We start from the raw sequence: 26,596 nt of genomic DNA, 5'->3' as shown, positions 1-26,596 counted from the left end.
GTAAAAACCAAATACAATACTTCAACGTTTTTTATATCATACTCATAAAATGATTACATTATAGCTTATATAGCCATTTAGTTATAATTATAGTATTATTAATACAATGAGTATGCAACTCGCTAATGCTGAGCCAAATCCCATTGAGTAACAAGTACCATCATCGAACTCGATGCTGATTGTACAGAAATTAAATTCAATGCAAAATTTCAAGTCTATATGTCAATCTGTTCTCGAGAAATGTCTCGAATAGACAAACAGACAGAAATTATTCAGCCCCTATAGTGATAGTTTTTTTAAATTATAACAGAAAGTTTGCGTTTCTCGAAATCTTGAAGCCAGGTCTCACATTAGAAGCTCCCAAGAACTGAACTGTGATACTAAATGCCTAAACAAGTAATAAGAATTTGACACTTACTTAATACCACAATACATCTATAAAATATTATAAATTATGAACAGTATGTTTTATTGCTAGAGCAATCTAAATTTTCTATTTCTAGTTCCATTCAAATACAATCTTAAAACAAACTGTTATTAATTAGTTAATCAAGCGAGCCAAAACCATGGTATACCTGAGCGAGCAAAAGTGTGGTTTTTCTAAGTAGGCATTTTTGTAAATAGGCTTACAATAACAATATTTTCACAATTTTTGAGTATTTTATATTTTAATGTTTTCAGTTCACTTTATTTTTATGTTTTTGGTGTTGGTATTATTTTTATAGGGTTCAATAAAGTTTAAGTCTGATCGTTACGTAATCATTTTTATTTCAATTAAATTATTTAAAACCTTTAATGTTTAATCTACTGTAGGAGGATTACAGTAGATGGATATCGGAGTTCTATTTCTTGCACTGGTCCGGGATGTACGTGCAGATCAAAGCCTTCAGGTCTGTCTGAGCCTCGTCCTGTATCTTGTCTGTGTGTTTCTGAAAAAAGTATTCCGTTTAAATGGTGTAGTGTGGTTAACGAAACTATTCAATGATTTTGGTTTTAATCAAAATTATTACGAAGTACACATGTATTAGCAGTTGTTATCAAAACAAAGATTTATATAAATCATTAATATTTGAAAATAGTTACATACAGGAAGTAAAAATCTAAACCATTTTCTTTTTACAGTGAATTAAAAATTAAAATTATGCACTATATGGAATTGATTAATTTCATTAGTTATTTAAGAAACTTGTGTTGTATTAATCTTATTTTAAATTAAGTAATAAATAAGCAACTATTTACTTGTGCTGTAATTCAATTACTTATAGACTATACTATAGATTGAGATATCAAGATTTGACTCGTATCTGTCTGAGTAAACCTGCCACTTTCAACACAACTAAGAATATTCGCAAGATCAACATGGCCTTCTCGTCACCTTCGTTTTTAACAATGTACATACTTCAAATATGAACTATTAAGAGATATGTTTTCATTAGTCTGTTATGTCATATATTAACATCAATCGTGCGCAAATTTATAAAATTCTATTGGAAAAAATAATTCTAAGACGTAATTACTTGTAAATGTTGTGATTAATAACGGAGTAACATTGGCATGTAGTAAAATGGATTGGTGGATTTAGGTTTCAATTAACTGTCCCAGTAAAAACTCCTTTTAAAATGTTATGGATAGAAGGTACGAGTAGGCTATATTAATTTTAGGCAATATTAATTAAGAAAATCTTAATTTAATAGCAACAAAATATTATTATGTTTGATTACCTTTTTTGTTTATTGTAGTTGGGGGTTAAGCACTCAAAATTGTTTTGCAAATTAGTAGAAGTAAGAAAATAAAGGAAACTCAAGCTGTTACATTATTCATTTGCATAATCTCAGGAACCATTTAATGTTTGGGACGTTGACAGACATTTTAATGAAAGATTAAAAGACTTATTCTAACAAAATTGGTCTCTTAGTTACACTATATACGAATGTGATATTTATCTTAGAAGATTTAGGTATATGCAAAGCACTAGATATTTACAGAGCAGCCGGAGCACTACTACATGTGGTAGTGTAAGAGAAGGGCTAAGGACTAGAAACTTACTCATTGTCAAGTACTTACGCCATTGACCACGATGAAGGGAACATATGTGACAGGAGGGTTGTCGAAGGCCTTGGTCTGATTTCCGTATCCACTTTCCAACCACTCACCCAGCTTTCCTTTAGCACACTTGTTGATGACCTTGGGCTCTAGACCTGCCTTGGTCGCGCACTACACAAAACATAACAATGAAGTGGCATATATATATAATATATATATATATATATATATATATATATATATATATATATATAAACCCATTCTTCCTCAACTTTTTTACCTGTACTTTCAATCCTAAATGTCAACCTTTCACAGAGCAACCCCGTTTTATTTCCCCAAAGTAGTCTTACGTCTGATATGTAAAAACAGCCACACTATTTCACAAAAACATTCTTCAATAGTCACAAATCCAAAGTGTATAAGGAAAGCAAAGTCTCTTTCATATCATTTTTTAACTAAAAATCAATGGTGCGGCAAAATAACCTCCCTATTTTCATTGCTTTATTGTGAGTAGCGGGAGGCACTCAGAATGGTGGGGATAGCCGCAATCGACACAGGAGAGTGGGAAGTTTAAGTGACGCTCCGCCCGTAGGCACCAGTCGTCAGTCGCCATCATGGTGTGGACGAGTGCACAGAGAGCTTTTGCGGTCGAAGCGTTCATTCGTAACAATGAATCAGTTATCATGGTTCAACGCGAATTCCGAACGCGGTTTCAAATTCCTCCTCGTGATTCAGTCCCGGACCGCAAGTCTATTGTGCTGTGGGTGAAAAACTTCAGAGAAACTGGTTCTGTTGTGAAAAAACGAGGTGGAAGACCTCGTAGTGCTCGTACACCAGAAAACATTAATGCGGTTAGGCAATCAGTTTTGCAGTCTCCTCAACGATCAGCTCGCAAACATGCAGCCGCCCTTCGAATGTCCGACCGTAGTGTTCGTCGAATTCTACACATGGATCTTCATTTCCATCCTTACAAGATGGTTGTTGTCCAAGAGCTGTCTCAACGTGATTGGCAGAGTCGTATGGAAGCGTGTCAAATAATCTTGGAAAGTCTCCCACCAGACGCTGTTGTTTTTTTTTTTCAGTGACGAAGCGCATTTCCATCTGTCTGGAAGTGTGAATAAACAGAATTTTCGCTATTGGAGTGAAAACAACCCGAAGGAAATCCATGAGAGGCCTCTTCATAGTGAACGTGTGACTGTTTGGTGCGCGTTATCACGATGTGGAATCCATTGGCCCTCATTTTTTTGAAGGGGATGGCAATGTTGTTACTGTGAACTCAAACAGGTATGCCAACATGCTAGCAGAATTTTTTGAACCTGCCCTACAACAGAGGGCTTTCGAGAATGTGTGGTTCCAGCAGGACGGTGCCACAGCACATACTGCCCGAATAGCAATGAACATTTTGAGGCAAATGTTTCCTGGCCATTTGATTTCTCGGGGAGGGGACATTGTGTGGCCAGCGCGATTACCCGATTTAACCCCATGTGACTTTTTTCTGTGGGGTTACTTAAAGGCCAAGGTGTTCAAACATCGCCCCAGAAACCTGCAAGATCTGAAGCAAGCTATACGGGAGGAAGTTCTGCGCATACCTCAAGCCATGCTCGAGAGAGTCCACGACAGTTTCAGAATTCGCTTGCAACAATGTATTGATAACCACGGCCACCACTTATCTGATATTCTTTTTAAAAGAAAGTAGAAAAAACTTCCCATGTCATAGAATAAGTTAAAATGAATAAATTTGTTTTTTTGGAAAAAACTGTGTTTTTTATTAGCATTTAAAAATAGGGAGGTTATTTTGCCGCACCCTGTACATTGTGAATCCCTGAATTACTCCTATGCATAAATTAACTATTAAAATACGGCCCAAAGTCAACGTGTTAAAAATCTCCATAACCCACAATTTGAATCTTACACATGTATATCAACAAATTGTTCCTTGACCTGTCCTAGCTAAAATAATACCTAAATAGCTAATTGTCTTATTCATGCATTAGCTACATAAATCAATTCTTGATCATTTTCAAATATAAATTATTATGAGTGGGTATGATTTCATTTTTTTTTTAAATAAATTACACATCGCAGACTACAGTATCTACAGTTTATAGTCTAGAACACAGCTGTGATGTTGGCAAAACACAGCTAAGTAAGCGTCTAGAGACCATTTCGCAGATAGCGAAGACCACGAAATATTTCTTACAGTCTGACATTTTAACATAACTTAAATACAAACAATCAGATGGCATGCAGACCTTGTCGCTAGCTTTCTGTTGATCCTCTTGGTCGATGACACAATCGATGTAGTTCAGAGCCTTCTTCAGCTTGGGCACAGGACAGTGCAAGGTACCTTTCTTGCCGCAAGCCTCATAGATGGCGCAGGAGTGCAGGATGTTGCCCACACACTCCTTGGGCCCGTGCTGGCACGTGAAAACAAAGTGTCCCTTGTCGTACGATTGCTGTTTAACATTGACTCGGTTTAGTGGACGAAAACACAAGTGAATTTTTCTCAAACAAGTGAAGGTTATAAAATTAATTAATTGTAGTTTCCAATCAGCAATTACCTTAAAAAAATTTAATTTTAAAAGACAGGTTGTAGCTTCGGACATAACAGAGTTCAACATAGTATAGTACACTGGTAATCAAGTTTGTTCTGATGATATACTCTACTGGGTAGGAAAAATTAACTTCAATTAGTTAAAAAACTAGAAGTTATATTTGAGAAGGAAGTTATTTGGAGGAAAAGTCGCCTCTCATTGGCAACCTACTGGACTACATTGTAACAGGTTCCAGACGGACAGAGGGAGAGTTGGCTCTCATTCGTAACTTACTAGACGACTGTAGCAGGAACCAGACGGACAGAGGGAGAGTTGGCTCTCATTCGTAACTTACTAGACGACTGTAGCAGGAACCAGACGGACAGAGGGAGAGTTGGCTCTCATTCGTAACTTACTAGACGACTGTAGCAGGAACCAGACGGACAGAGGGAGAGTTGGCTCTCATTCGTAACTTACTAGACGACTGTAGCTAGGAACCAGACGGACAGAGGGAGAGGCTTGTTTTACGAGAGAGTATATTGGAATAGATATCATAGTTATAGGCCTACAGGGCCAGTAGTGTGACTAACTCCACTTCTAACTCATAATTTCGTTACGTCTCAGTTGTATGTATGTAAACTGAGTCAATAATTGTAATGTAAAGTTTACAATTAGATTCATATCCAATATCGTTGTGTTGCTCTGCTATAATATTTTTCCACCGTTCATGATTATAAACTCGGAACCGAGAGCTAATTTTCTCTGTATAGGCACACAAACTTTCTTGAGATTGATAGAGGAAGTTTTCTCAATTAAATCGATCTGTAGGCCTGCTAGCTTTGGTGGAAGTCAAAATGGGAGGGTGTATAGAACGCATTAATAAATACAATATGATAATCTTTTCTCGTGTTATATTTTTTCCTAGCTTCATACACTAAAAACCGCGTAGTATAAACATAACACCCGGGTGGTATAATAGTTATATCACCCTTAGTTAACAAACAAAAACACACTGGAAATTTAAAGCTCTGTACCGGTTAGCTCACGCCGATTTAACGTTTATTTTCGTGTCTGACTGTTGGTTTTATATGTGCCAAGGTAAAAAGAATATTATCTGAGAAAAGGTTTTAATTTTAACTCTTTTAGTACATTCCCATTTCAATCTCCACCAAAATTCAACAAACACGGCTGACGATCAAGTTTTTTTTTAGAAAAAATGTCTCTACCGATTTAAAGATAACCCAGGTTATGTGCTTACACATTCCAATCAGCTCTCGACTGGAGTATTGAACTCGTGGGTTCTTACTCAAATATATGTTTACTGCGATAATCTCATTTGCGGATACAGCATTATTACTTATTCGTATCTAAACTGCACTGACTTACTTCAGCATTTCCAAAAGGCACGAGATCCACCTGCAAGTGTTTCTTGAAGTAGTTCCAGGCTCCGTACAGTTGTTTATCGATGAAATCGATCGAATAAGGGCAGTAACTCTCGTAGAAAACTGTTAACTTCACTGAATCCTGAGGAAATACAGCAAGAGTCGATCAAAATGATCTTCCACTTTTTCTAGCAAAGAATTATATTTAAATCAATGCCATACATTTTTTAAATGAATATTTTTTCAAACTGCTATATGTACTTTTGTTTATAACCTAAATTTGTAAGTAATTTTTAGATGAAAAACTATTTATTTAACTACTGGTTTAATTTTGAATTATAGAGTAATATAATAAATTATTAAATTTAAAGTAGTTTCAGTATATGTTAGTAATAATAATAAATAATAATTGTTACTTTTAACTGTACAAACCTTTTTCTCCAATGGAGAGCTCAGCACATAGGCCAAACACGTGGCCAACACCAGCAAGCGATACATGATGAAAGATTAGATTCTCTAAAAATATAATCATTGTATTAAATAGATATAATATTTGTATTTCAGTGAAATTTATGAAAAATAATATTATATGAATGAATTATTAGATTTTTCTATAATTCTTGTTAATTTTGAACTTTTCTACATCGTTGATTATTTTAATTCAAATGTTTATACTAAATAAGTAGTGGTTTAATTGCTTTTTATGTGTATTTTTAATTTCAAATTCAAAATCGTTTAAAATAATTATTCTGAGGAAATTAATTTCAAAAAATTACGATTTTTATAATACATTTTCTTATGGATTATAATAACATATGTTATGTATGTAAAAATTCCGTTCTTAAGTAATCTTTCATATACATACCGTAAAATTTCACAACCACATATTTAACCGTTTTACTTTAGGCCTAATTATAAGATCTCCCTAAATCCTGCTTCAAATTCCTATCACACCTTGTGGGATGATAAATAGCCTACTTTTTTCCTGCCTTAAGAAAGGGTATATAGGTATAATAGGCTAATAAATATTTACTATAGAGTAGGATAAAAAGGTATATCAATTCTACCTTAGTTGCTACGTAATTTGGGCTGTAACCAAACTTTTTGTAGGGACAAACATTGTCGAAACTGATTGCACCATTATAAGCAAGATCGTGTAACTTGTTGGAAATCTAAAGTCTTTGATTAACTTAAACGTATCTGTTCTCAATGCAAACCGGTCTGTGTTTTTATCCGTCCAGGTGATGAACATAGAGTGCAGTTATAATGCTAGGTCAGAGTTAACAACATCCATTCTGTCCCTTGATGCCTTTCCAATTCTTCTTGGATGATTTGTCATGTTCTGAAGAGTTGATAAATTATCATGATTCAGTGGAGGTATTCAGTAGACCAAGAGCAATGCTTGCTACGACTGGCAAGGTAATTTATGACATATTGACTTGTAGTTTTTAGGCATTTTGCTACTGAAAGCCTTTATTCTGGCTAGGTAGCCCATTGATCACTACACGCTGAATGTGGAGGGCACCACTGTATTAAAGAATAACACATGGACTGATGATAACGCAGTATTTTTATTGCAAGCTAATGATAGTCCACTGAGACTTCACCTATCTCACCTCAGCTAACATGTTATCTACAGATAACGCAACTATGATGGGAAGGGTTGATTTATTGTTAAAGTAGAGTTAATTTCCAGTTCACCTTCCTCTTAGTGCAGCGTCTGAAATAGACCTTACTCTGATAGGTGCACCTGATAAGACAATGAGAATACCTCTTCACCTAGATTACATTACATTTTTTGTCAGGGTGTCTCTGATGTGTCGCTGCACTAACATGGAGGTGAATTTGAGCTTAACCCAACATTGATACTATGCTATGTTCAGTCTTTCCCAAGAACCATATTTGCTTCCCAGTTGGAAATTGACTTTCCTATCTGGAGATTGTACCAAGTTCAAAAGCAATCACGTGCTTATGCTGGGCCTAATAACTCTTCACAATATTTCAAATTACAATATTTACAATATAACAATCCCACATCTGAAAATACGATGACGATTAAAAAACTTGTAATATTCTTTTCAACGTTATAAACTTGCTAAGTTTGCAACTTTTATTAATTTATTTACCATGAACGCTAATATACAAGCACAAACTACAATTGAAAATTAAATAATTACAAAGCAACAGTGTTATGTTTGTAATGGACCTCCAAAGAGTAAATTTCAATTCAACCGAACAATTGTTTCCACAGTTAATTCTGAACCAACTTTTTTGTTTTTGTGTGAAAATGCTTTTGTTTTGGTATCCCACTTAAAAGTTAATCTCTTTAACCCAAAGTTAGAACATTTACTAGTTTTAACACTTACACACTTTAAATGCAATTACCGGTGTGAATAAAATTTCGCCTCTTGACCAAACAACGAACAGAAAAGGACTTGCAAAACTCCTGGAAACAACTACTGGGGTTGTATCAGTATTCTATAGTTCTTTCCAACGAAATTTGTAACATAATATCAACAAAATATATTTTTCAGAATATTATTTACAGTATGGACATGGTCTAAATCATACTCTTCACAAATTTTTGTTGAATTTAACAAAATATTGTCTTTTTTAACAATGTTAAACAAAAGTAGCGGCTTGAGAGAGTTGCACTGGCGCTCCCTTGGCTTTGGTTCCGTAAAGATCATATGAAACTTCAAAACACTTGTACAGCCTTCTTTTTCATCAGGGAATTGTCAAAATGTCTTATTTTAATTGTATGATCAATATGCATCCAAACGCATTCTTTATTTTACTTGTTATTTCTAAAAGTTATTAAGCTTTTTGTGCAATATCGGATGAATATTGAAAAGTTTACAAGAAAATTCCAAAGCGTTTGGGTGCATATTATTAATCATATATTTAAAATTAGACACCTTCCATAATTATACGAATAAAAATACGGTCTTTAAATTCAAAAGGTCTTCAAGGTCTTTAAAAGGCTTTAAGATCAAAAGTGTTAAATGTTTAACATTGTTCTTACAAGCTAAAACTTGTTAATTCGCTACATCCGGATCCTTACGGACACTATAGCTTATTGTATTTATATCTTAATTTGACGTTTGCTATAAAGAAATTAAGTAATTAAGTACTGTACGAAAAAACACCGTAGTACAGATGTTATATATTACAAGTATGTAAATATATTCCTGCAGTTTCCGCCGTAGCACATAATCGTTCCAATTACCAAATCCAATTACCATATATTACTAACTAATTACTTATAGTAATGGATCCATTCAGAGTTGTATACAGGCATAAAACGCAGGTAAGAATAATGGGTGCCAACATCAGCTTTTTCTTCTAATTAATTATAGCTTTTTTTATAAAATTGTTACAAATTGTTTAACTCATTCAATTATTTAGTTAGATAATGTACGAGTATTTTAGCTGTCCTAATTCTAGTCATAATAGACGGTCAATCCCCTTAAGATATTATTGACTCCTATCATGTTTAATTATAATGCATCGAAATTATAATATATCGAAATACTGCTCTTCTCTTAATAGAACCCAAAAAGACATCATATTCAAATGTGTCGGCAAAGATTTCCATTTTTTAAATAATTTTAAATTATACCACAAAATGAGAATAGTGTTTATTATTCATTAAGAACAAGCAAGGCATTCATTGTAAAAAATTTCGTAAATGTTAGGCCACCTTGAAATCTTATTATTAATAATATTTACAAAAAATATTACAGTATTTTTGCCTATTTTATTACTTTGTTAAAAGCCACAATAACTTTATTCTAGACAACCGTAGTGATTATGAAATCTAAGATTTATCTCAATAAACGATTTTTATTCTTTAATCTGCATTTCTTTAGTACATATTGAGAAATATTTTAAGAATAGTGTAAAAATCGTGTGCTGTATTAACAAAATAATTTTGAATTATATTATTAAATAATGATTAGCAATATCCTAAGAGGTTAAAACTTAGGAATTTCCTATATTTTAACTTTAAGACTCTATACTAGGTATCATCTTACCAAATCTGAAAGTACAATGAGACAATACCTGGTACGGAACCATTGTAAACACTTGTTTTTGATATAGTTATCAAAATCACGAGTCAACTACTTTGATTTCTGATAACAAATCTCTTATTAGAATGATGCCAGTTATTACTATCTATGATTGGATGTTACTAAGCCTCATGAAATGGAATTTTACATAATTCATTTGATCAATCACTTGTCGATCAATAATGGTGTTGAATTTCGTGCTTCTCAATTATTTCCACTACCTAGTTCAGATTATTGAAGTGTGTTCTTTGAGAGGCATTACATTAAATATCTGTTATGTAAGCGATTTCGAACTGACAAACAATTATTTAAAAATATTAGAGTTCCCTTATTAGATCACGTGCTAATTTATGAAATTAGGAGGAGAGATTCAACAGAGTGAAAACACTCAGCCAATTATTACATTTTATTCTTTTAAAATTAAGATAATAATTATCAATACAAGTTATGTACACTGCTGCTCATATTAACTATACCAGCTTCATTTGTCAATTGGTTGTAGTATAAGTATTAATACACTACACTGCCAACTGCAAAATAGTAGGCTAAATATTGTTGTACTCCTATTCAATAGTAATTTTGTAAATAAGGAGTATGAACAAATTTATATTTTAAAAGAAAGGTTATTGTGATACTTAAAACGTATAGAAAGTATTCATTAAATAAATAGTGAATAATCGCACTAATAGTACAATCGATCGTATGGTGCTAATTACGGATAAAACTCAAGTATTAACGACACTGCCTGAGGTTAAAACATGCCAATACACGTTAATTACATTCCAAAGTATATTCGAGAGTGGGTTTTGTGATGCGCAATTAATTACTGTGGTCGTCTGATTTAAATAAAAGCTTTAAATATACGAGTGGGGGGATAAGTAAAACAGGTGAAACATAATTCTTTTCTACAGGTTTATTTTTTCTGGACGTTTTAATAAAATACATTGAAATTCATACTATGAATCACAAAGATAAGATTGTTGTATGTTATATTTCAATAGTAACTGACTTCATTGAAATTGTTATGGGAGTGCTGATGGCCGAGAGGTCTAAGACGTGGGACTTTGGCTGAGTTAGATAGCGCAGGTCCAAATCCTGCCTGTAATCGTGGAAATCTTTAACAGTACCATCGATATTGTATACTGACTTCGGCGAACTGTCCTGTCCCCTTATTTTGTTTGATAAGATCCTCGCACAAGCCAGTGATCCATGAGTGCGGGTAGAATAACGCTTAAAAAGAATGGATCAATCTCGCCTTTAAAAAAAGATAGGCGTAACATATCGATATTTAAAAAACCTATGTTCCATATTTACAGATCTGACCTATTAGATATTATATCTTTATTCTTACTGCAAAGAGGCTCTCGGTTTATTATTTAATTCCAGGAAATTCAGTTAATGAATTTCTCTGCACCAAAGAGATATATAACATATATCAGCTAGTATGAATGAGTAGTCATGGCCCGGACAATCAAGTATTGGCGCAGTAATTACATTTTGAAACAATACTTCAGGTTCATATAACACAAGGATGCACTTGTCATCATGCAATATTCAAGAATGTATGTAAATAGGAAACATAACACGACTTATGGACGGCGTAACCCATAAATAACCATTGTGTATAAATTTAATACAAAGCTATAAATATTGTATGATATTATATGGCTGATTGCGCAGGATGAGCGAAGGCACAATAATTTATTGCTCATGTTATTCCGCCTACGTTCCGCCGATCTCTTGTACGTTTCAAAACATCTTTATGAAGAAGATAAATAATGTAATTATTTATTAATATAAAACAAACACTCCAATAATATAGGTTTTTATTTTTGTGGGGCCTTTCGTACTTGATGAGCACATCATCAGACCCACATAACTGAATAAAAGTAGTTACAATAATGTAATTATTGTTTTAATCTGTTGAATCACTGTTATACTAAATACGAGGGTCTTCCAGAAAGTAAAGAACGATTGCGCATCACGGGCGGCGCAGTTCCCCCACCACCGCGGTAGATAGCTTGTTCGTTAGCCAGCCACACCTTCTGCCTCAGTGTGAGCTGAGTAGCGGTACCATGAGGTCATGTTTGCGTCTCCTGTGAAAGTTTAAAATGGCGGCGTTAATTGAAAAATCCCGCCAAGTGTGAACTGCGTAGTGTGATACGGTTTCTGAATGCACAGAATGTTCGACTTATTGAAATTTATAGGCAAATTAAGGCAGTTTACGGTGACAATGCGATGAACGAGTCATCAGTGAGAAAATGGTGCATTCAATTTAAGGAAGGTCGAACTAATGTGCACGACGAGGAACGAAGTGGAAGGCCGTCACTCGTTACTGACGAGTTGGCAGCGAAAGTTGATGGAAAAATTCAACAAAACCGTCGTTTCACTTTGAGTGGTCTAGTGGAATTTTTTCCACAAATTTCAAGGTCGCTTTTGCACGAAATAGTGACTGAACGTCTTGGTTATCAGAAAATGTGTGCTCGTTGGGTGCCTAAGATTCTTACTGATGTCCACAAGACTAAACGGATGGGAGCAGCTCTTGAGTTTTTGACTCAGTATGACGAAGAAGGTGATGCGTTTCTTGACCGCATCGTAACGGGTGACGAAACTTGGGTTTCCTATCGAACCCCGGAAACAAAGCTCCAGTCAATGGAATGGCATCACTCGAATTCACCAACAAAAAACAGGAAAGAAAAACCAAATTTGAACACCAGGAAATTGATGGCAACAGTTTTTTGGGACCGAAAAGGCCTAATCCATGTGGAGTTCATGCCGAGAGGCGAAACAATCAACTCAGAGGCCTACATCGAGACCTTGCATCGGCTTCGCCGCGCTATTCAGAACAAACGACGCGGAATGCTGTCGTCGAAAGTGGTGCTGATCCACGACAATGCTCGGCCTCATTGCAGTGCACGAACCAAAGCAGAACTCAATTCTTTCAAATGGCAAATCTTCGGACACCCTCCGTATAGTCCAGATCTGGCTCCGAGTGACTATCACTTGTTTCCAAAGTTGAAAGTGTTTTTAGGCGGAAAAAACTTTTTGGGTGACGAAGACCTCAAAGAAGGAGTAAAAACGTGGCTTCATTCCTTGGCGGCAGAACAGTATAGCGTCGGTATAGAAAAACTGGTGCCACGCTACAACAAGTGCCTTGACAGTTCCGGCGATTTTGTAGAAAAATAGAGTACGTTTATAAGTATTTATAAATAAATTTTCATCTCTTATATTTTGTTTTTATTGACTTATAACAAAACGTTCTTTACTTTCTGGAAGACCCTCGTATCATGTACTGAAAACGTATTACAGTATAATTATTATATTTTACCCTAATAACGTTACAACATAATTAACACGCGTAGTATAAAAATACGTAACATGGAGTTGAAGAACAAGGCCAAGTCCACTTCGTATTGAGTTGCCACCGCATTAGGAGCTGTCTAACCGATCCTACCAACAAAAAAAGATAACATGAGGATGTATATGCAAATGAATCTACCGTGCTCTTAAATTACCCAAACCACCATCAAAATTCACTTCCTGCCGTGTATACTCCATCTACTGAAAGGAGGAACACGTGCCTACTAGAAGTATGAGAACAACATATTGTTACCATAAAATAATCCCTAGTCTCTAAAGTATAAAATACCTCAAATTGGTTTCAAAACCATCTAACCTGTATATATCATGATACAATCTTTCATTATTATTATTATTATTATTTAAATGTGTCCATTAATACTTAATTAACATTTCTACATTCTTGCTCTTTGAATGAATCTGTTCCTTCGAACGATCAGGGTCTTTCAATACCTATTCTGTATAGCATTAGAACGACGTTGAAGCGTCCTTTTTGGTGTATTCTGTCTCCCTCATTACATATATGGATGTATATAACACGTAAGGTGGATGTAGGCTACCTAAGTAAAGTGCCAATATTGTAATACCTGAATATGAGTATATTTCATGCTGAACCGACTGATTGTTCAAGAACTCCCAAGACTAGCTAATAGGCTAAACATGATCCCGATATCAATATCCCTAGGTACTTAGTCCCCGTTTCGAACACACTTGAAGTGTGATAGTGTACATTCCACAGGTGATAGATACTTTTAATAAGTAAACTTATCCACTATACCGCATGTTATGGTTTCATATTGATTTTGGTGTTGTCGCGTCACGCTTTCCGAAATTGTATTTAAGCATTTAACGAGCATAATGTGGAGTATTTATGTCAGCAATTTCTTGAGTATTTGTGAAGACACCAACTCAAAAACTGGCTGCAGCTGCAAACAGTTGAAGTGGTGGATGTTGCAAACAAAGCTGCAGATATATTCTAACATAACATTCTTTGTTGCCCGATATCTTCCTAGAGAGGACCGTTCGTTCCTACGGCTTCTTGCACTCGTCATCTCCATCACCTGAATGGTGATGTACGAGTAGGCTATAAGATTCTCGTTCTGCTATTATATATCTGTTGACGGTTTTAGAAGCTGCTCGGAAGTAGCTCACAGGTTTCAGTATGATATATATGATATGTATGATATAGTTTCTTAAATAATCGATGGATGGGGATCTCGAAAATCATATAAAACCCCGTTTGAACCATTGTAAAAAAATATACAATTATTTTTCAAACATTTTGTATTTCATTTTTTGACAATTTTTCCGTTAATTTTACGCTTCATTTCCGTAATAAGCTTTTTTGCATAACTTTAGCTTTTTACCGAAGGCAAATTTGTTTCAAAGATCGAAAACGTGAGGAAACACGTTGAAAATGGCGATTTATGAAGCAATATGCATTAAAAAGTTTAATTTTGTGATTATTTAACTTAAATATTATGAATAACTTTTCATTCCATTCCATTTTAATAACTTCACTGCGACACGAGTCAAGTACCCATGTTAGGACACTCAAAATAGTAGTAATGTGCATCCGTCGCAGTCAATGTATTAAGCTATCATTTCTGTATCATTCTGTCTGTACTACATTATATGTTATCTAAACTGTTATCTTCCATGGTCTAGTTTCCTACCTTTTATAACGCCCTCTTCCATCCAGCTAATTTAACCTTAAAGGTTGAATTACGTAATGAAAAACCAAGGTAAAACAAAGAAGAGTTGTTAACATAATCTTGATCTTGGCGGAAGTAAAAGTCCAGCAAGTCAGCATACGTCATGTTTGTTGAAGGTAAACACTCCGAGATAGAAGTTAATGTGAAGTAATAATAATGTTGACTTGGATCAAACAAGCTCTGAAGTCAAACAGAAGATTATTGCTGTTCAGTTCCGGCAACTCTTTACCCAATCGATCCCGAAGTTTCACGTCAAGTTGCTTGTGCATTTCAGGGAATCTGTTGTAGATTAAAACATCGGTAGGTTTAGCTTTACAAATTAAACGTAAAAAGTGGAATTTATTTTAGTTTAATAAAATTCACAGTTTACTTTTGCTGAAACAAATTCGTCTTCTTGAAACAGGGATTAAGCAGCACCTGTAATGCTCATTTTTTAGCAGAATAATTCTTAAAACGGTTATCAAATGTAAAATGGCATCTGTCAAAGTTTAAACATTAATCTTGTTTCAATAGCCGTCATTTTGGGATGAACAAATATTTTAAAAAGTAGTTTGCAGCATTATGTTTACTAACAAATACCTTTAAAATATGTATAATGACCTAGGTTTGCATTTAAAGTTTTGGTTATTTTCTGGTGTTTATTTTCTTTTAACATTCTCCACGGACCGTCCCCCAAATGTAGGCGTTTGATGGGTTTTGCATAAAAACGTAGTTGATTTAACACTGTGCAAAGTTTGTACATTTTATCTCCTATGGTTTCAAAAGTATTAACGTTTATGCAGACATTGAATAGAAGCTGAGTATAGAAAAATATGCGACGGCTTATTAATATTTATTAACAGTATTTACATAAGATCTGAAGTATTAGTAAAATCCTGGATTGTGGGGTAATATTCTCATTTGGTTTTTTCACTTTACTTCATGAAAGCTAATTTTCAATAGGAACTGATAAGACATTTTTATAATTTTGTATATATCTTGTATGTATTTATTTAAACTTTTCTCCTCCAGGATTTCTAAAAATAAAGTTATGTTTCAATCTGTGTGATATGTTACCCTCGCAGAGTTGACATTTTATACAGTTTGAATATTGTAAAGTAAAGAAATGTTATACTATTTTTTTATAATTGTGCTGTTCTTATAAAGTATACATGTTTTTTTTTTTTTTTTTTTTTTTTTTTTTTTTTTTTTTTTTTTTTTTTTTTTTTTTTTAATAACGTCTAGTACGGAAACTAATTACTATCCGGTAACAGTAATCTTCAGTACTCAGAACAGTAGCACAGAGCGTTCAGCTGGCGTTCGTTTGAGATTGTTCCATTGCACTTTCTTATAATAACCATAACCCTATCAACGAATGATTCTAGAAAGAAAATTAATTAGCGGAAAACAAAACTACTGGATGTTGTTCGGGGTGCCTAGTAGTATAATATACTTAAAGTTACGCAAGAAGTGGGTAGGGGGTTCCCGGGGTGTTTGGGTTTTCGTCTATATTTCAGGAGGGGTTGGTCCAACAAAACATTTATACTTGTACAAATTTTAAAGCTGATAAATTCCTTAATCTTTTGTCCTTATATTATATATAATTTATATATATATATATATATATAATTTATTATATATATATAAAATTTATATATATAAATTATACATAATTTATTTATATATAATTAATAAATTATCAATATATATATAATTTATTGCACGTTTATGACCACACTGCTGTTTCGAGAGAATTATATTTCCGACGCCTTGTTGAGTTTTTCTTGTTGCCATGATCAAGATAATTTGTCAAAAAGTGTATAATTATATCCAATATGTTACATCGTTCTTAGTTTGTTTTGTTCTATCGTTGACTGTTTTGTGTAACATAAGGCCATACCTCCATTGTTTCGTATCTGATTTCAAAAAATCTTTATTTATAGTCTTAATCAAAGGCACTAAATTTTACTCCCTTTGTATTTTGCCTAAAACTAATAGTCTTCTAGAAATCTGGCATAAAATATGTAAATGACCACAATTTTGAAACTTAATAAAACAGAATAACTTTTAAATAACATAATGTCGTATATGAATTGCTAAATGCATGCATTATCTCAATCTGGTTTCTTAATGTTGTTATGTTATTATTAATGGTTTTATGTTATTTTTATCTAAATTCAAACACAAAACCAGACCGAGAGATGGAAAACAAATAATTTAAAATGTACATTTATTTGTAACTTTTTATTTCAATATAAGAAACTCCTTTTTGAGTGTAATATAATTAAGTTCCAACCGTAAGTTTCAGAAACAGTTCTACATTTTTAGGTCAATGTGTTCTATACTCTAATAATAATTTATACAAAATTGCAGGACCCAAAAGTGTCAGATTTTTATAGAATGGTGAAGAAATGAGTGAAATTGTACATTCTAACAGTTTTCTGCAAATATCTGTAGAACCAGGAGATCTAGTAGCGTAAACCTTGTGGGAAACAAAAGTGTCCTTAAAGATTGTTTATGCAGTTGATTACTGAAACTAGCATTTTTTTGTCAAACTATTGTACTTTGACGTGTTCATACCTTGTGCACAGAATATTAATGTGAAAATGTTCATTTTTAACTTTAATTTTGACCTTTCGATCCCGAAATCAATTGGGTTTTCCTTGGACAAAGCGGTACATATGTACCAAGTTCCTAGTCTGTACGACATTTCTATGAAAACCTATTACCCGGACAGACAGACAACGTCACGATTTTTAGAAGGCTCTGTGAGGTTCTTAACAATAGTACATACAACATTTAAACTATAAATTCATAAAAATAATAAAACTCGAACTTTGATATTAATACCACAAGTTATATGTAATAGTTTAAGTCTATAGATCAGTTAGTTTCCTATACAGTCTCCATAAAACGGACAAATAGACAGTCAGGCATGGAGGAATTGTACCAATCGTTTTATTAATATCAAAATATACAAAATTCCTAATCTAAAGCTTAATTTTTTTCAAGAATCCTGGGGAAAGTTATGCTTTGCTAACGCTCAGCTCGTATGGTGTGACATGCACCATCATCGATATATTATATAAATGAAGTTTTATACAAAATAATCCATAGGGCAATTTCATTCTCAAAATATCGTGCGGACAGACAGGCAGATAGAAGAGAATTTTTGTCAGTCCCATTAAGTGATAGGCTTCGCAAACGCTCAGCCAATGAAATTAAAGAGAGAACTACGCCTTTTTAGTACTCTTTCTGGCTGTTTCATCAAATTATAAAATAATGGAATTTTTTGCATTAAGCTTAATTTTTATACAGGCAATACTCCATGGAATTTTGCTGAACGTTAGAAAACCCATGATGGCAAAGAGAAAATAGCAGAACTTCTATAGACTTCGAATTTTGCAATTGCGTTGATGTCTCTTCCGCGTTATATATTCAAATCAAATCACTTTATTCCACATAATACATAATTAGTATATACAAGAAAATGACAAACTTTATTCGTATGAAAAATTCCCAGCAAGAATATAGGTCTGAGTGTTGGGAAGAGTTTTGGCTCTTTTCAGTTATTTCACCACCACTACTGTCGCTGAATTTCCGTTTATTCACCACCATTAACAATATTAAATACGGTTACCGAAATGTTCAACGCACTTTGGAATGTTCATTCCGGTTCTCTTTGATCCTCTAAGAAGCATGCAAGCCTTATCTTATCGCTTAGCGATACTGTTTTAACAGGATCTCGTCTTGAGTACAAATTATCTATTCATATATTGTTGGAGCAAGGAATATACTTCTTTGAAGTTTTGTGAAGACGAACTACACATGAACCATAATACAGTTGTAGATTGGAACATTTATATGCGGCCTAACCTAACCTAATAATCATAGACAACTTTTAAATATTGTGTGTCTTTAATTTACATCCGTTTGTACAAGTGTGGTTTAAGTTTTTCACTGTAGCTAAGTGTTTCTTAACAATTTCATAACAACAATATAAATAGTATATCTTGAGTTCCTTATGTCGTGTTTTTTCTCCTTTCTGTTTAATTACGTAATGTATTTTCCACAATTAATGCCTCTAGTGGCGAATTAACGGAATTAAAAGTATAAAAATTAGTGGTGGTGAATAAATGGAAAAGGACCAGAGTTTTTTCTTAAATTTACATACCATTAAATTAATAACTAGTAGTAATAAAACAATTCAATAACAGAGCTTTGGAGTGGTAATTTAACTGTAAGGTGATAACAAGAACGTCTCTGCAGTCCGCCATCCAACTTGAAGTAACCATGCTGTCACTTTCCGCTTATATACAATGACGCTGTCACTCTCTGCTTCTTTAATTTCATTAGATAAATTTCTATAAAGTATAAAGTATTTGGGCCACATGAAATGAATTACTAATTCCTGACCTATGAACTAATCTAGGAATGAAATAACCGTAATTGTCTTTAAGCTTTGTTGCATAACGATGGCGAGTTTCAGTAAAAATCGTTCCTTTATTATTTCTTATGAATAATAACAATATTATAATAAACAAAACTGCCTTATATTGAGCACATAAAATTCCACAAAAAGTAACAAAGTAAGAAATGTATAACTTTTTAAAACGGTTTTTACTATTGCTCTCTGTGTGATCGCCAGTGGTTCCAAGCGGAGGCACCACCCCATGCCAGTATACCGTATTGTAACACCGACTGCACGTAGACTAAGTACACAGTCCTGCACTGATTCACCACCTGACCAAAGTGTGAAAATGCATACTATATACGTTTCCTTAAGGCTTTATTCAAGTACCGTGCGTGTGGGCCCCAAGAGAGTTTATGATCAATGATAATACCCAAATATGTGTACTGGTCCACACGCGCAATTGTTTCACACCCACAAACATTCGACAGCGGAATGTAGTGCATAATATTATTAAACTTGCTATATTATATAACTGTTAAAATTACAAAAGTACCTAATTCTGTTTATGCAATTACTTTAATATGAGGTTAATAATAAATTTAAGTGATACAATAACGGTACTAGTTGTAACAGATTACAACTCTAAGCAACAGATGCACTGTCTACAAATAATCACATAATCATACAATATCACCACGCCGAATGGAACCGCATATGGCACAAATGTTTACCACACAATCCTCGTATAAACGCGAGACCTACCCTGTCCTAAATTCAAAAATAGAGATTTAGAAAAACCGTTATAACCGTCTTCTAGAACCACCGGTACACAAGTTCCAATCCTGGGCTTATATGTTTCTAGAAAAAAGATTACATTACCTATTTTCCCTAAGTAATTCACTAATAGTTTTCACAATCAATCGATTAATCGTTGATATTTCATGTTTACAAAATAAATTTTTATTACAAAACATATATTGAGAAAATAAATACAACAATGGATAGACGTAATCATAGCTTACAATGAATAGTCATCAATATATACTATTGTTTCTTCTACACTCGATTTAGATACCGCTAACCAGTAGGTACTCTCTATCCAAAAATAGATCTTCTAACTAGTCTTAATTTATCTAATACATAAACAAAAAGTTATTTTTTAAATGAAACCTGCAACACATCCAGCACACGTATTATAGTAAAATCGACGCGATGGTTAAGTTGCTTTTGAATACCTAAGTTCACTTCGTTGGAATATCCTTTACGACATAAATTTATAATTTTTCAATTAGAAGACCACTCTTTTGCGGTCCGCAGTTAAAGGGAAAGTTGTAGAACTTGGACGTGTGGCGATGACAGCTCCATCTGCCGGGCGTCGTCGCATAGCAACACCCTCGGCCTCAAACGTTTTGCTCACGCTTTAACAGCTTTTACCTTCACTTATTAAAGTGTTCGCACTGGAACCCTTTTGACCATGAATTAAGCTTTTTTTGTGTACTTAGACTGCTGAATGTTGCAGCGGATGTTTCAGTCGTTGGTTATAGTAAAATAGGAACTGGGATTTCCATCGATACAGACACTGCGCATATTCATTATCACTCCATGTATTTATTCTGTATTACTCGGAAAATAGCTATTTTCGATTATACTTCATATAGTCTATTCTGTGTATATTCACAATACCCACCTTTATATTTTTGTTTTAAAATACGAAGAAATCTGGAACGTAATTAATTATTAAAAGATAATAATTGGAAATGTAAAGTACCCCAGTCTCAAGATAATACAATCCTACATGAATTCAATTATCATTAACAAAAGTCATTACTGTGCATCGGAACACAATCGATGATTCAGAGGCCAGATCGACCAATGAGTAAAGATGCAAGCGCGCTCGAGACGATGTTTATCCATAATACTTAACAGGCCAAAGTCCTCTGGATATAGTATTATTCCAGTTCGAAAAACAAATTATTTCAGAAGGAGAAAAACGAACGTAGTTTTTAAATGTTTAAGTCTTTGATCGTCTACAATTAATTAGTGAAAATGATTAAAACATACTGTCTGATGACACTCTAAAATTTTTATCAGTCTTTAATCAAACAAATGTAAACATTTTAATTTAAAAATACTTTCCTTTAGTTATCTCTAAAGGAGCACTAATTGGGATGCGAAGATGTTATTTCTGGCTGTCTGCCTGTCTGCAGGATATCTCAAAAACCAACTGACCTATAAGACTTTAAATTGCATGAAGCTTCACTTCTATATGAGGTACACTGAGTTCGTTGATGATGCATATCACTCCATGGGATTTGGCTGAGCGTTAGCAAATATTTTTAGATTAATCCTATTGGTAACCATGACGGCAACAAAATAATATCAGAATATACAAATTATAAACAAACTTAACACTTATAAGAGATTTTAAAATGTGATAGTCACGCATGTAGCCTAAATATCCCAACACATACAACATTATTTTATGGTTACTTGGAGTGTTGGTTTTTATGATTTAATCACTGATATGGAACCCAATTTAATGATTGAAAGTGTTAATGTACCATGCGGTAAGATATCCCAAGAAATATTTCATCTGTTGTTTTGACATTTTTCATTAAATTTTATTACTATATAGACAAGAATGAATTCTATCTTGAAGCATGAAATTTGAAGCTTATCACTCAGAAAGTTGACACAATTTCTGTTTTGTTTGCCGGAAGAAGTAAAAATTTCTTTTCCATTTTATTTTCTGTCGTTATACTTTTCAACAATTAAATTAAATTTTTTGAATGTTTTTAATGATGTTATACAAGGTTACATGGCAGGCTTGTTACAACATACGGGGATTGGACATTCTCCTTCCCCAGCTGTGCAGACTGTTCAGAGCCTCCGTGGCTCTCAGGTACATCCCACTATCCTGGAGAGTGTCCAGAGTGGTGTTCATACCGAAGCAGGGGAGGGCGGGCATGGATCGGCCGAAGTCTTTTCAGGCCGATATGTCTGTCCTCCTTCCTTCTCAAAACCATGAAGAAAATGGTTGCCAGGTTTGTTTGGGAGGGAGCTCTTCTGGAGCGACCTTTGCATCCCAACCAGCATGCCTACACTCCAGGAAAGTCATGCGACTCGGCCCTGCATCAATTGGTATGCAGGATTGAGAAGACGCTGGCGGCAAAAGAGGTAGCCATAAGAGTCTTTTTAGACATTGAAGGTGCCTTTGATAATACAGCCACTCAGGCGATTATCAATGCGGTCTCAAGACGTGGCGTTGATGGTCAGGTGTGTGACTGGATAGGGGCCTTGCTCACGGACAGGGTTGTTGTTACAACCCTTATGGGAGCAAGTGTTAGTGCGAAGGCTACGAGGGGCTGTCCGCAAGGCGGCGTCCTCTCTCTTCTTCTGTGGAACCTGGTTGTGGATGACCTGCTAAATTCTTTGAATAGCAGCGGTGTCTTTGCACAAGGGTACGCAGATGATATTGTGATTATTGTGAGTGGCAAGTTCAACACAACAATCACGGAACTGACCAATGCTGCTCTGAACATGGTGGGAAACTGGTGTGATAAGGTTGGCCTCACCGTCAACCCCACCAAGGCTGCCGTGGTTGCCTTTACCAGGAGGCGACAGATGGAGGGCATTGGTCCCTTTCTATTTAAAGGCTCACCCGTTGAGCTGAAGCCTGAGGTCAAGTACCTGGGCGTGATCCTAGATAGGGTTCTAAACTGGGGACCTCATCTAGAAAGGGTCATTGCCAGGGGTAAGTGGTCTCTAATGCAATGCAGACGTGTGATAGGTGGGCCCTGGGGACTGAAGCCGAGGCTCTTGTACTGGCTTTATGTTTCCGTGGTCAGACCTGCACTAATGTACGGAGCTGTCGTATGGTGGCCAAAAACGGAAGCCAAGACGGTGGTAGCACGTCTGGCGGGTATCCAAAGGATGGCCTGCCTCGCTATCACTGGGGCTTTTCCTAGCGCGCCAGGCGCGGCTCTGGACTGTTGTCTTAATCTCGCCCCACTGGACATTGTCATTCGAGCTATGGCCAGGAGGAGTGCCTACTGTCTTCAGCAGATAAGACTCTGGTCGGGCTGCAGCGGTGGGCACTGCAGAATTGGCTCTCTGATACAGGAGGATGTTTTTGCACATGATCTCTGATCAGATGCCACAAAAGTTTTCCTTTGACAAACCCTTTAGGATTATTTTACCCTCAAGGGATGATTGGTCAGAGGGGAAGAAACCTCTTCCACCAGCGGAGCTCGGATGGTACACAGACGGCTCCAAAACAAAAAGCGGCACAGGCGCTGGAATTCTGGGAGTGAGACCATGTAGGGAGCTGGTGGTTCCTATGGGTCCGTATCCGACAGTCTTTCAAGCGGAGGTCGCAGCCATTATGGAATGTGCTCGTGAGAATCTTCGTCTGCGATATAGGGGCAAGACGATTAACATTTTCACGGACAGTCAGGCAGCGCTGATTGCGCTGGATTCTTGCGCAATCAAATCCAAACTGGTTTGGGATTGCTATCAGACCGTTTCCTCCCTTGCCAGAATCAACAATGTAACCGTTTGTTGGGTTCCTGGTCATGAGGTGATTCTTGGGAACGAAAGAGCTGATGCCCTGGCCAACCAGGTTTCAGCAACAATTATGACGGGCCCTCAACCGTTCTGCGGTGTTCCAAGGTGTGAATCCTCTAGGGTTGTCTCGAAATTGGGGGGGGGGGGGGGTGGGGGGGGGGGGGGGTGGGGGGGGGGGGGGGTGGGGGGGGGGGGGGGTGGGGGGGGGGGGGGGTGGGGGGGGGGGGGGGTGGAAGAAGATGAGGAAGAAGAAGAAAATAGAGAGAGAGAAGAAGATGGATGGGAAGAAGAGGAAATAATTAATGACGATGATGATGAATAAATTATGTTTACAATCAATTATAACGGGACTTGTCTCTCGAGCTTTACCTGATCGACAACGACCACACTGACAAGAGTGCAACGACTGAAAATAAGAAGAATAACCAAACTTTCATTACATTTTACTGAAATAGACTGTGGAATAGGCCTACCGAGGAAACCACATTTAAAAAAATCGCGGTAGGTACACTACCTCATAGGTGGCTTGAAAACGTGTTCATATTATAGACAATACGGCGTAAGAAAGTTTTGTAATTGTTTTTTCTCAAAAATGGTTAGTGTTAAGAAAAAAAAGCATAAGAAGCAATTTTGTAGATAATTGCATGATCTACATTTTTGTTTGAAATATTTTTTCATAAAACTAACCGTTTCGCTGAAAAATTCAAAAAACCTATTTTTGTGAAATTTGACCTTGAATAAAAAATTTTGCAGACATGGGATCGATGGGTCTTTTCACAATTTCATAACAATGGTTTCCCTAACATTTATGCAAATTTTTAGCTTTCTGGGAATTTTTGCAAGGGTCAGTGTCTAAATTGACCGGACTATTAATTTTATTTAACGTTTGAATTTCTAAACTATTAATACTGAAATATATGTGCCTTAAACATGTCTCCTTCCGATTGAAAACTATTATAGGGCTCCACTATATTACATTATAAGTGCTTTTACTAAAAAAAACTATGGACTTTGACTTTCTGATTTCTACCCACAGGCCTAAAATAGCCTAAAAGTGTAACTGGAGTTGTTGAAGCTGTTCATTCAAATATTATGGAATCTTGCAGAAAATTTTGTATTGTTCTGTGGGTTTATATACAACTGTTTCACTCTCCGATTTTAGGGTGTTAAAAACACTTCTCTTTAAACTTAAAATCCAAACTTTCTAAAAAAGGATCAGAAGGAATATGGATCATAAAGTATATATTCCAGTGACCAACGATATATTTTTAGTCTTTATTATGCTATATGTACACGCATATGGCGTTTCAGTTATCCAACGAAAATTGTTGGATATCCTAGCAACACCGCGGGTAACTGCTAGGATAACAACGCTATAAATACTTAATGTATATAGTTTCCCTCAACGAATTCATTTCTGTCAGCTGTCAATTCAGTGAAGTCTATATTTTGATTGAACTTGTTATTTATTTCAACTTTATCAAGTATTAACATGTAAATACATCTTTATTAATTGTTTTTATTACTTCAATTAGCCAATATTTAATGATACATTTGTATTCCAATATACATATGGTTCAAATCTTAATTAAATTTAGGTTTTTACAATACATTTACATTTTTACTGTGTGACTAGACGTTGGTCGATATAATTGATATAATTTTGTTTATAAGAACTCTTAGTCAATGGGGATACAAGTGTTATAATATTTGATAGAAAATAAAGCGCTACGTAAATATGCTGTTTTTGAATTTTCTTTACAACATTGATACGTTGAAATAACAGAAATCGGGAAAACATTAATTTTGTAATAGATACTATTGATACAATAGTTAATTGATCCCATAGTTTTACAAAAATAAATATATTTATTGGTTTATGAGTCGGTAAATAGAAACATATAAACAATAATATTACATACAGCTTTGTAAGTATTTGTTAAACTGACATGTTAGATGCCTTTCCAAATTCTTGGTTTTCCCTGCTATAGAAGATCTCTAAAGTATTTATTAACTTTAGTTGTTTCATTATATATACGAGAGTAACAAAAAGACAAATTTTACTTTATATTGTAAACGTCCGGTCAGTAGACAATCTGGTGATTGCTAATGCACTACTGATAATACGAAATATACTATATATAATATATATATATATATATATATATATATATATATATATATATACCTATATAATTTCCTATACCTGGAATAGATTTGTACTCCAAGAAAAGTCACTCAAAGATAATTCTTCAACAAGCGGAAGGAAAAAATGATCAAGTTTTATATTAGTTTTGGGTTTTTTTATGAAAACGTTTGAGACAAAATAAGAAGAAATGTTACATACTCGTATCTCACATGTTTGTTTAAAGAGACTTCGGCTTTTCCAACAAAGCATTTGTATTTCTGCTAAATCACGACTTGGACTACATCAAAACCAAAAATGAAGATATAAGTCATTATCAAAATTAATAGAAAAGTGGTTATCTGTAGAAGATATGGTTGAGAGGCACTTGTATTCAGGAGTCAG

At 34.8% G+C, this 26,596-nt stretch overlaps 1 protein-coding gene across 1 annotated transcript; it reads right to left on the bottom strand.

Moving 5' to 3' along the window:
• Positions 1-748: 748 nt before the first annotated feature.
• LOC124360613 (gamma-interferon-inducible lysosomal thiol reductase-like) lies at positions 749-10,048 on the bottom strand. The gene is made up of 6 exons (XM_046814372.1): positions 9,997-10,048; positions 6,392-6,475; positions 5,964-6,101; positions 4,296-4,499; positions 2,065-2,214; positions 749-929 (listed from the first exon to the last, which is right to left on the bottom strand). The coding sequence occupies exons 2-6, from the start codon at positions 6,455-6,457 to the stop codon at positions 843-845; spliced, it is 645 nt and encodes a 214-aa protein (XP_046670328.1). The 5' UTR covers positions 6,458-6,475; positions 9,997-10,048; the 3' UTR covers positions 749-842.
• Positions 10,049-26,596: the final 16,548 nt, after the last annotated feature.

Source organism: Homalodisca vitripennis, chromosome 1 (genome assembly GCF_021130785.1).
Source record: "Homalodisca vitripennis isolate AUS2020 chromosome 1, UT_GWSS_2.1, whole genome shotgun sequence".
Classification (NCBI taxonomy): Eukaryota; Metazoa; Arthropoda; class Insecta; order Hemiptera; family Cicadellidae; genus Homalodisca; species Homalodisca vitripennis.
This window is presented reverse-complemented; position numbering and strand designations above follow the sequence as displayed.

What these genes read in the sequence shown, in the direction of transcription:
- LOC124360613 (XM_046814372.1), bottom strand. Translation starts at nt 6,457, where the DNA reads ATGTATCGCTTGCTGGTGTTGGCCACGTGTTTGGCCTATGTGCTGAGC. An exon ending in AACAGAAAGCTAGCGACAAG is followed by an intron (nt 2,215 to 4,295) that starts GTCTGCATGCCA and finishes TGTTTTGTGTAG; the next exon opens with TGCGCGACCAAGGCAGGTCT. An exon ending in CCTTCATCGTGGTCAATGGC is followed by an intron (nt 930 to 2,064) that starts GTAAGTACTTGA and finishes TACTTTTTTCAG; the next exon opens with AAACACACAGACAAGATACA.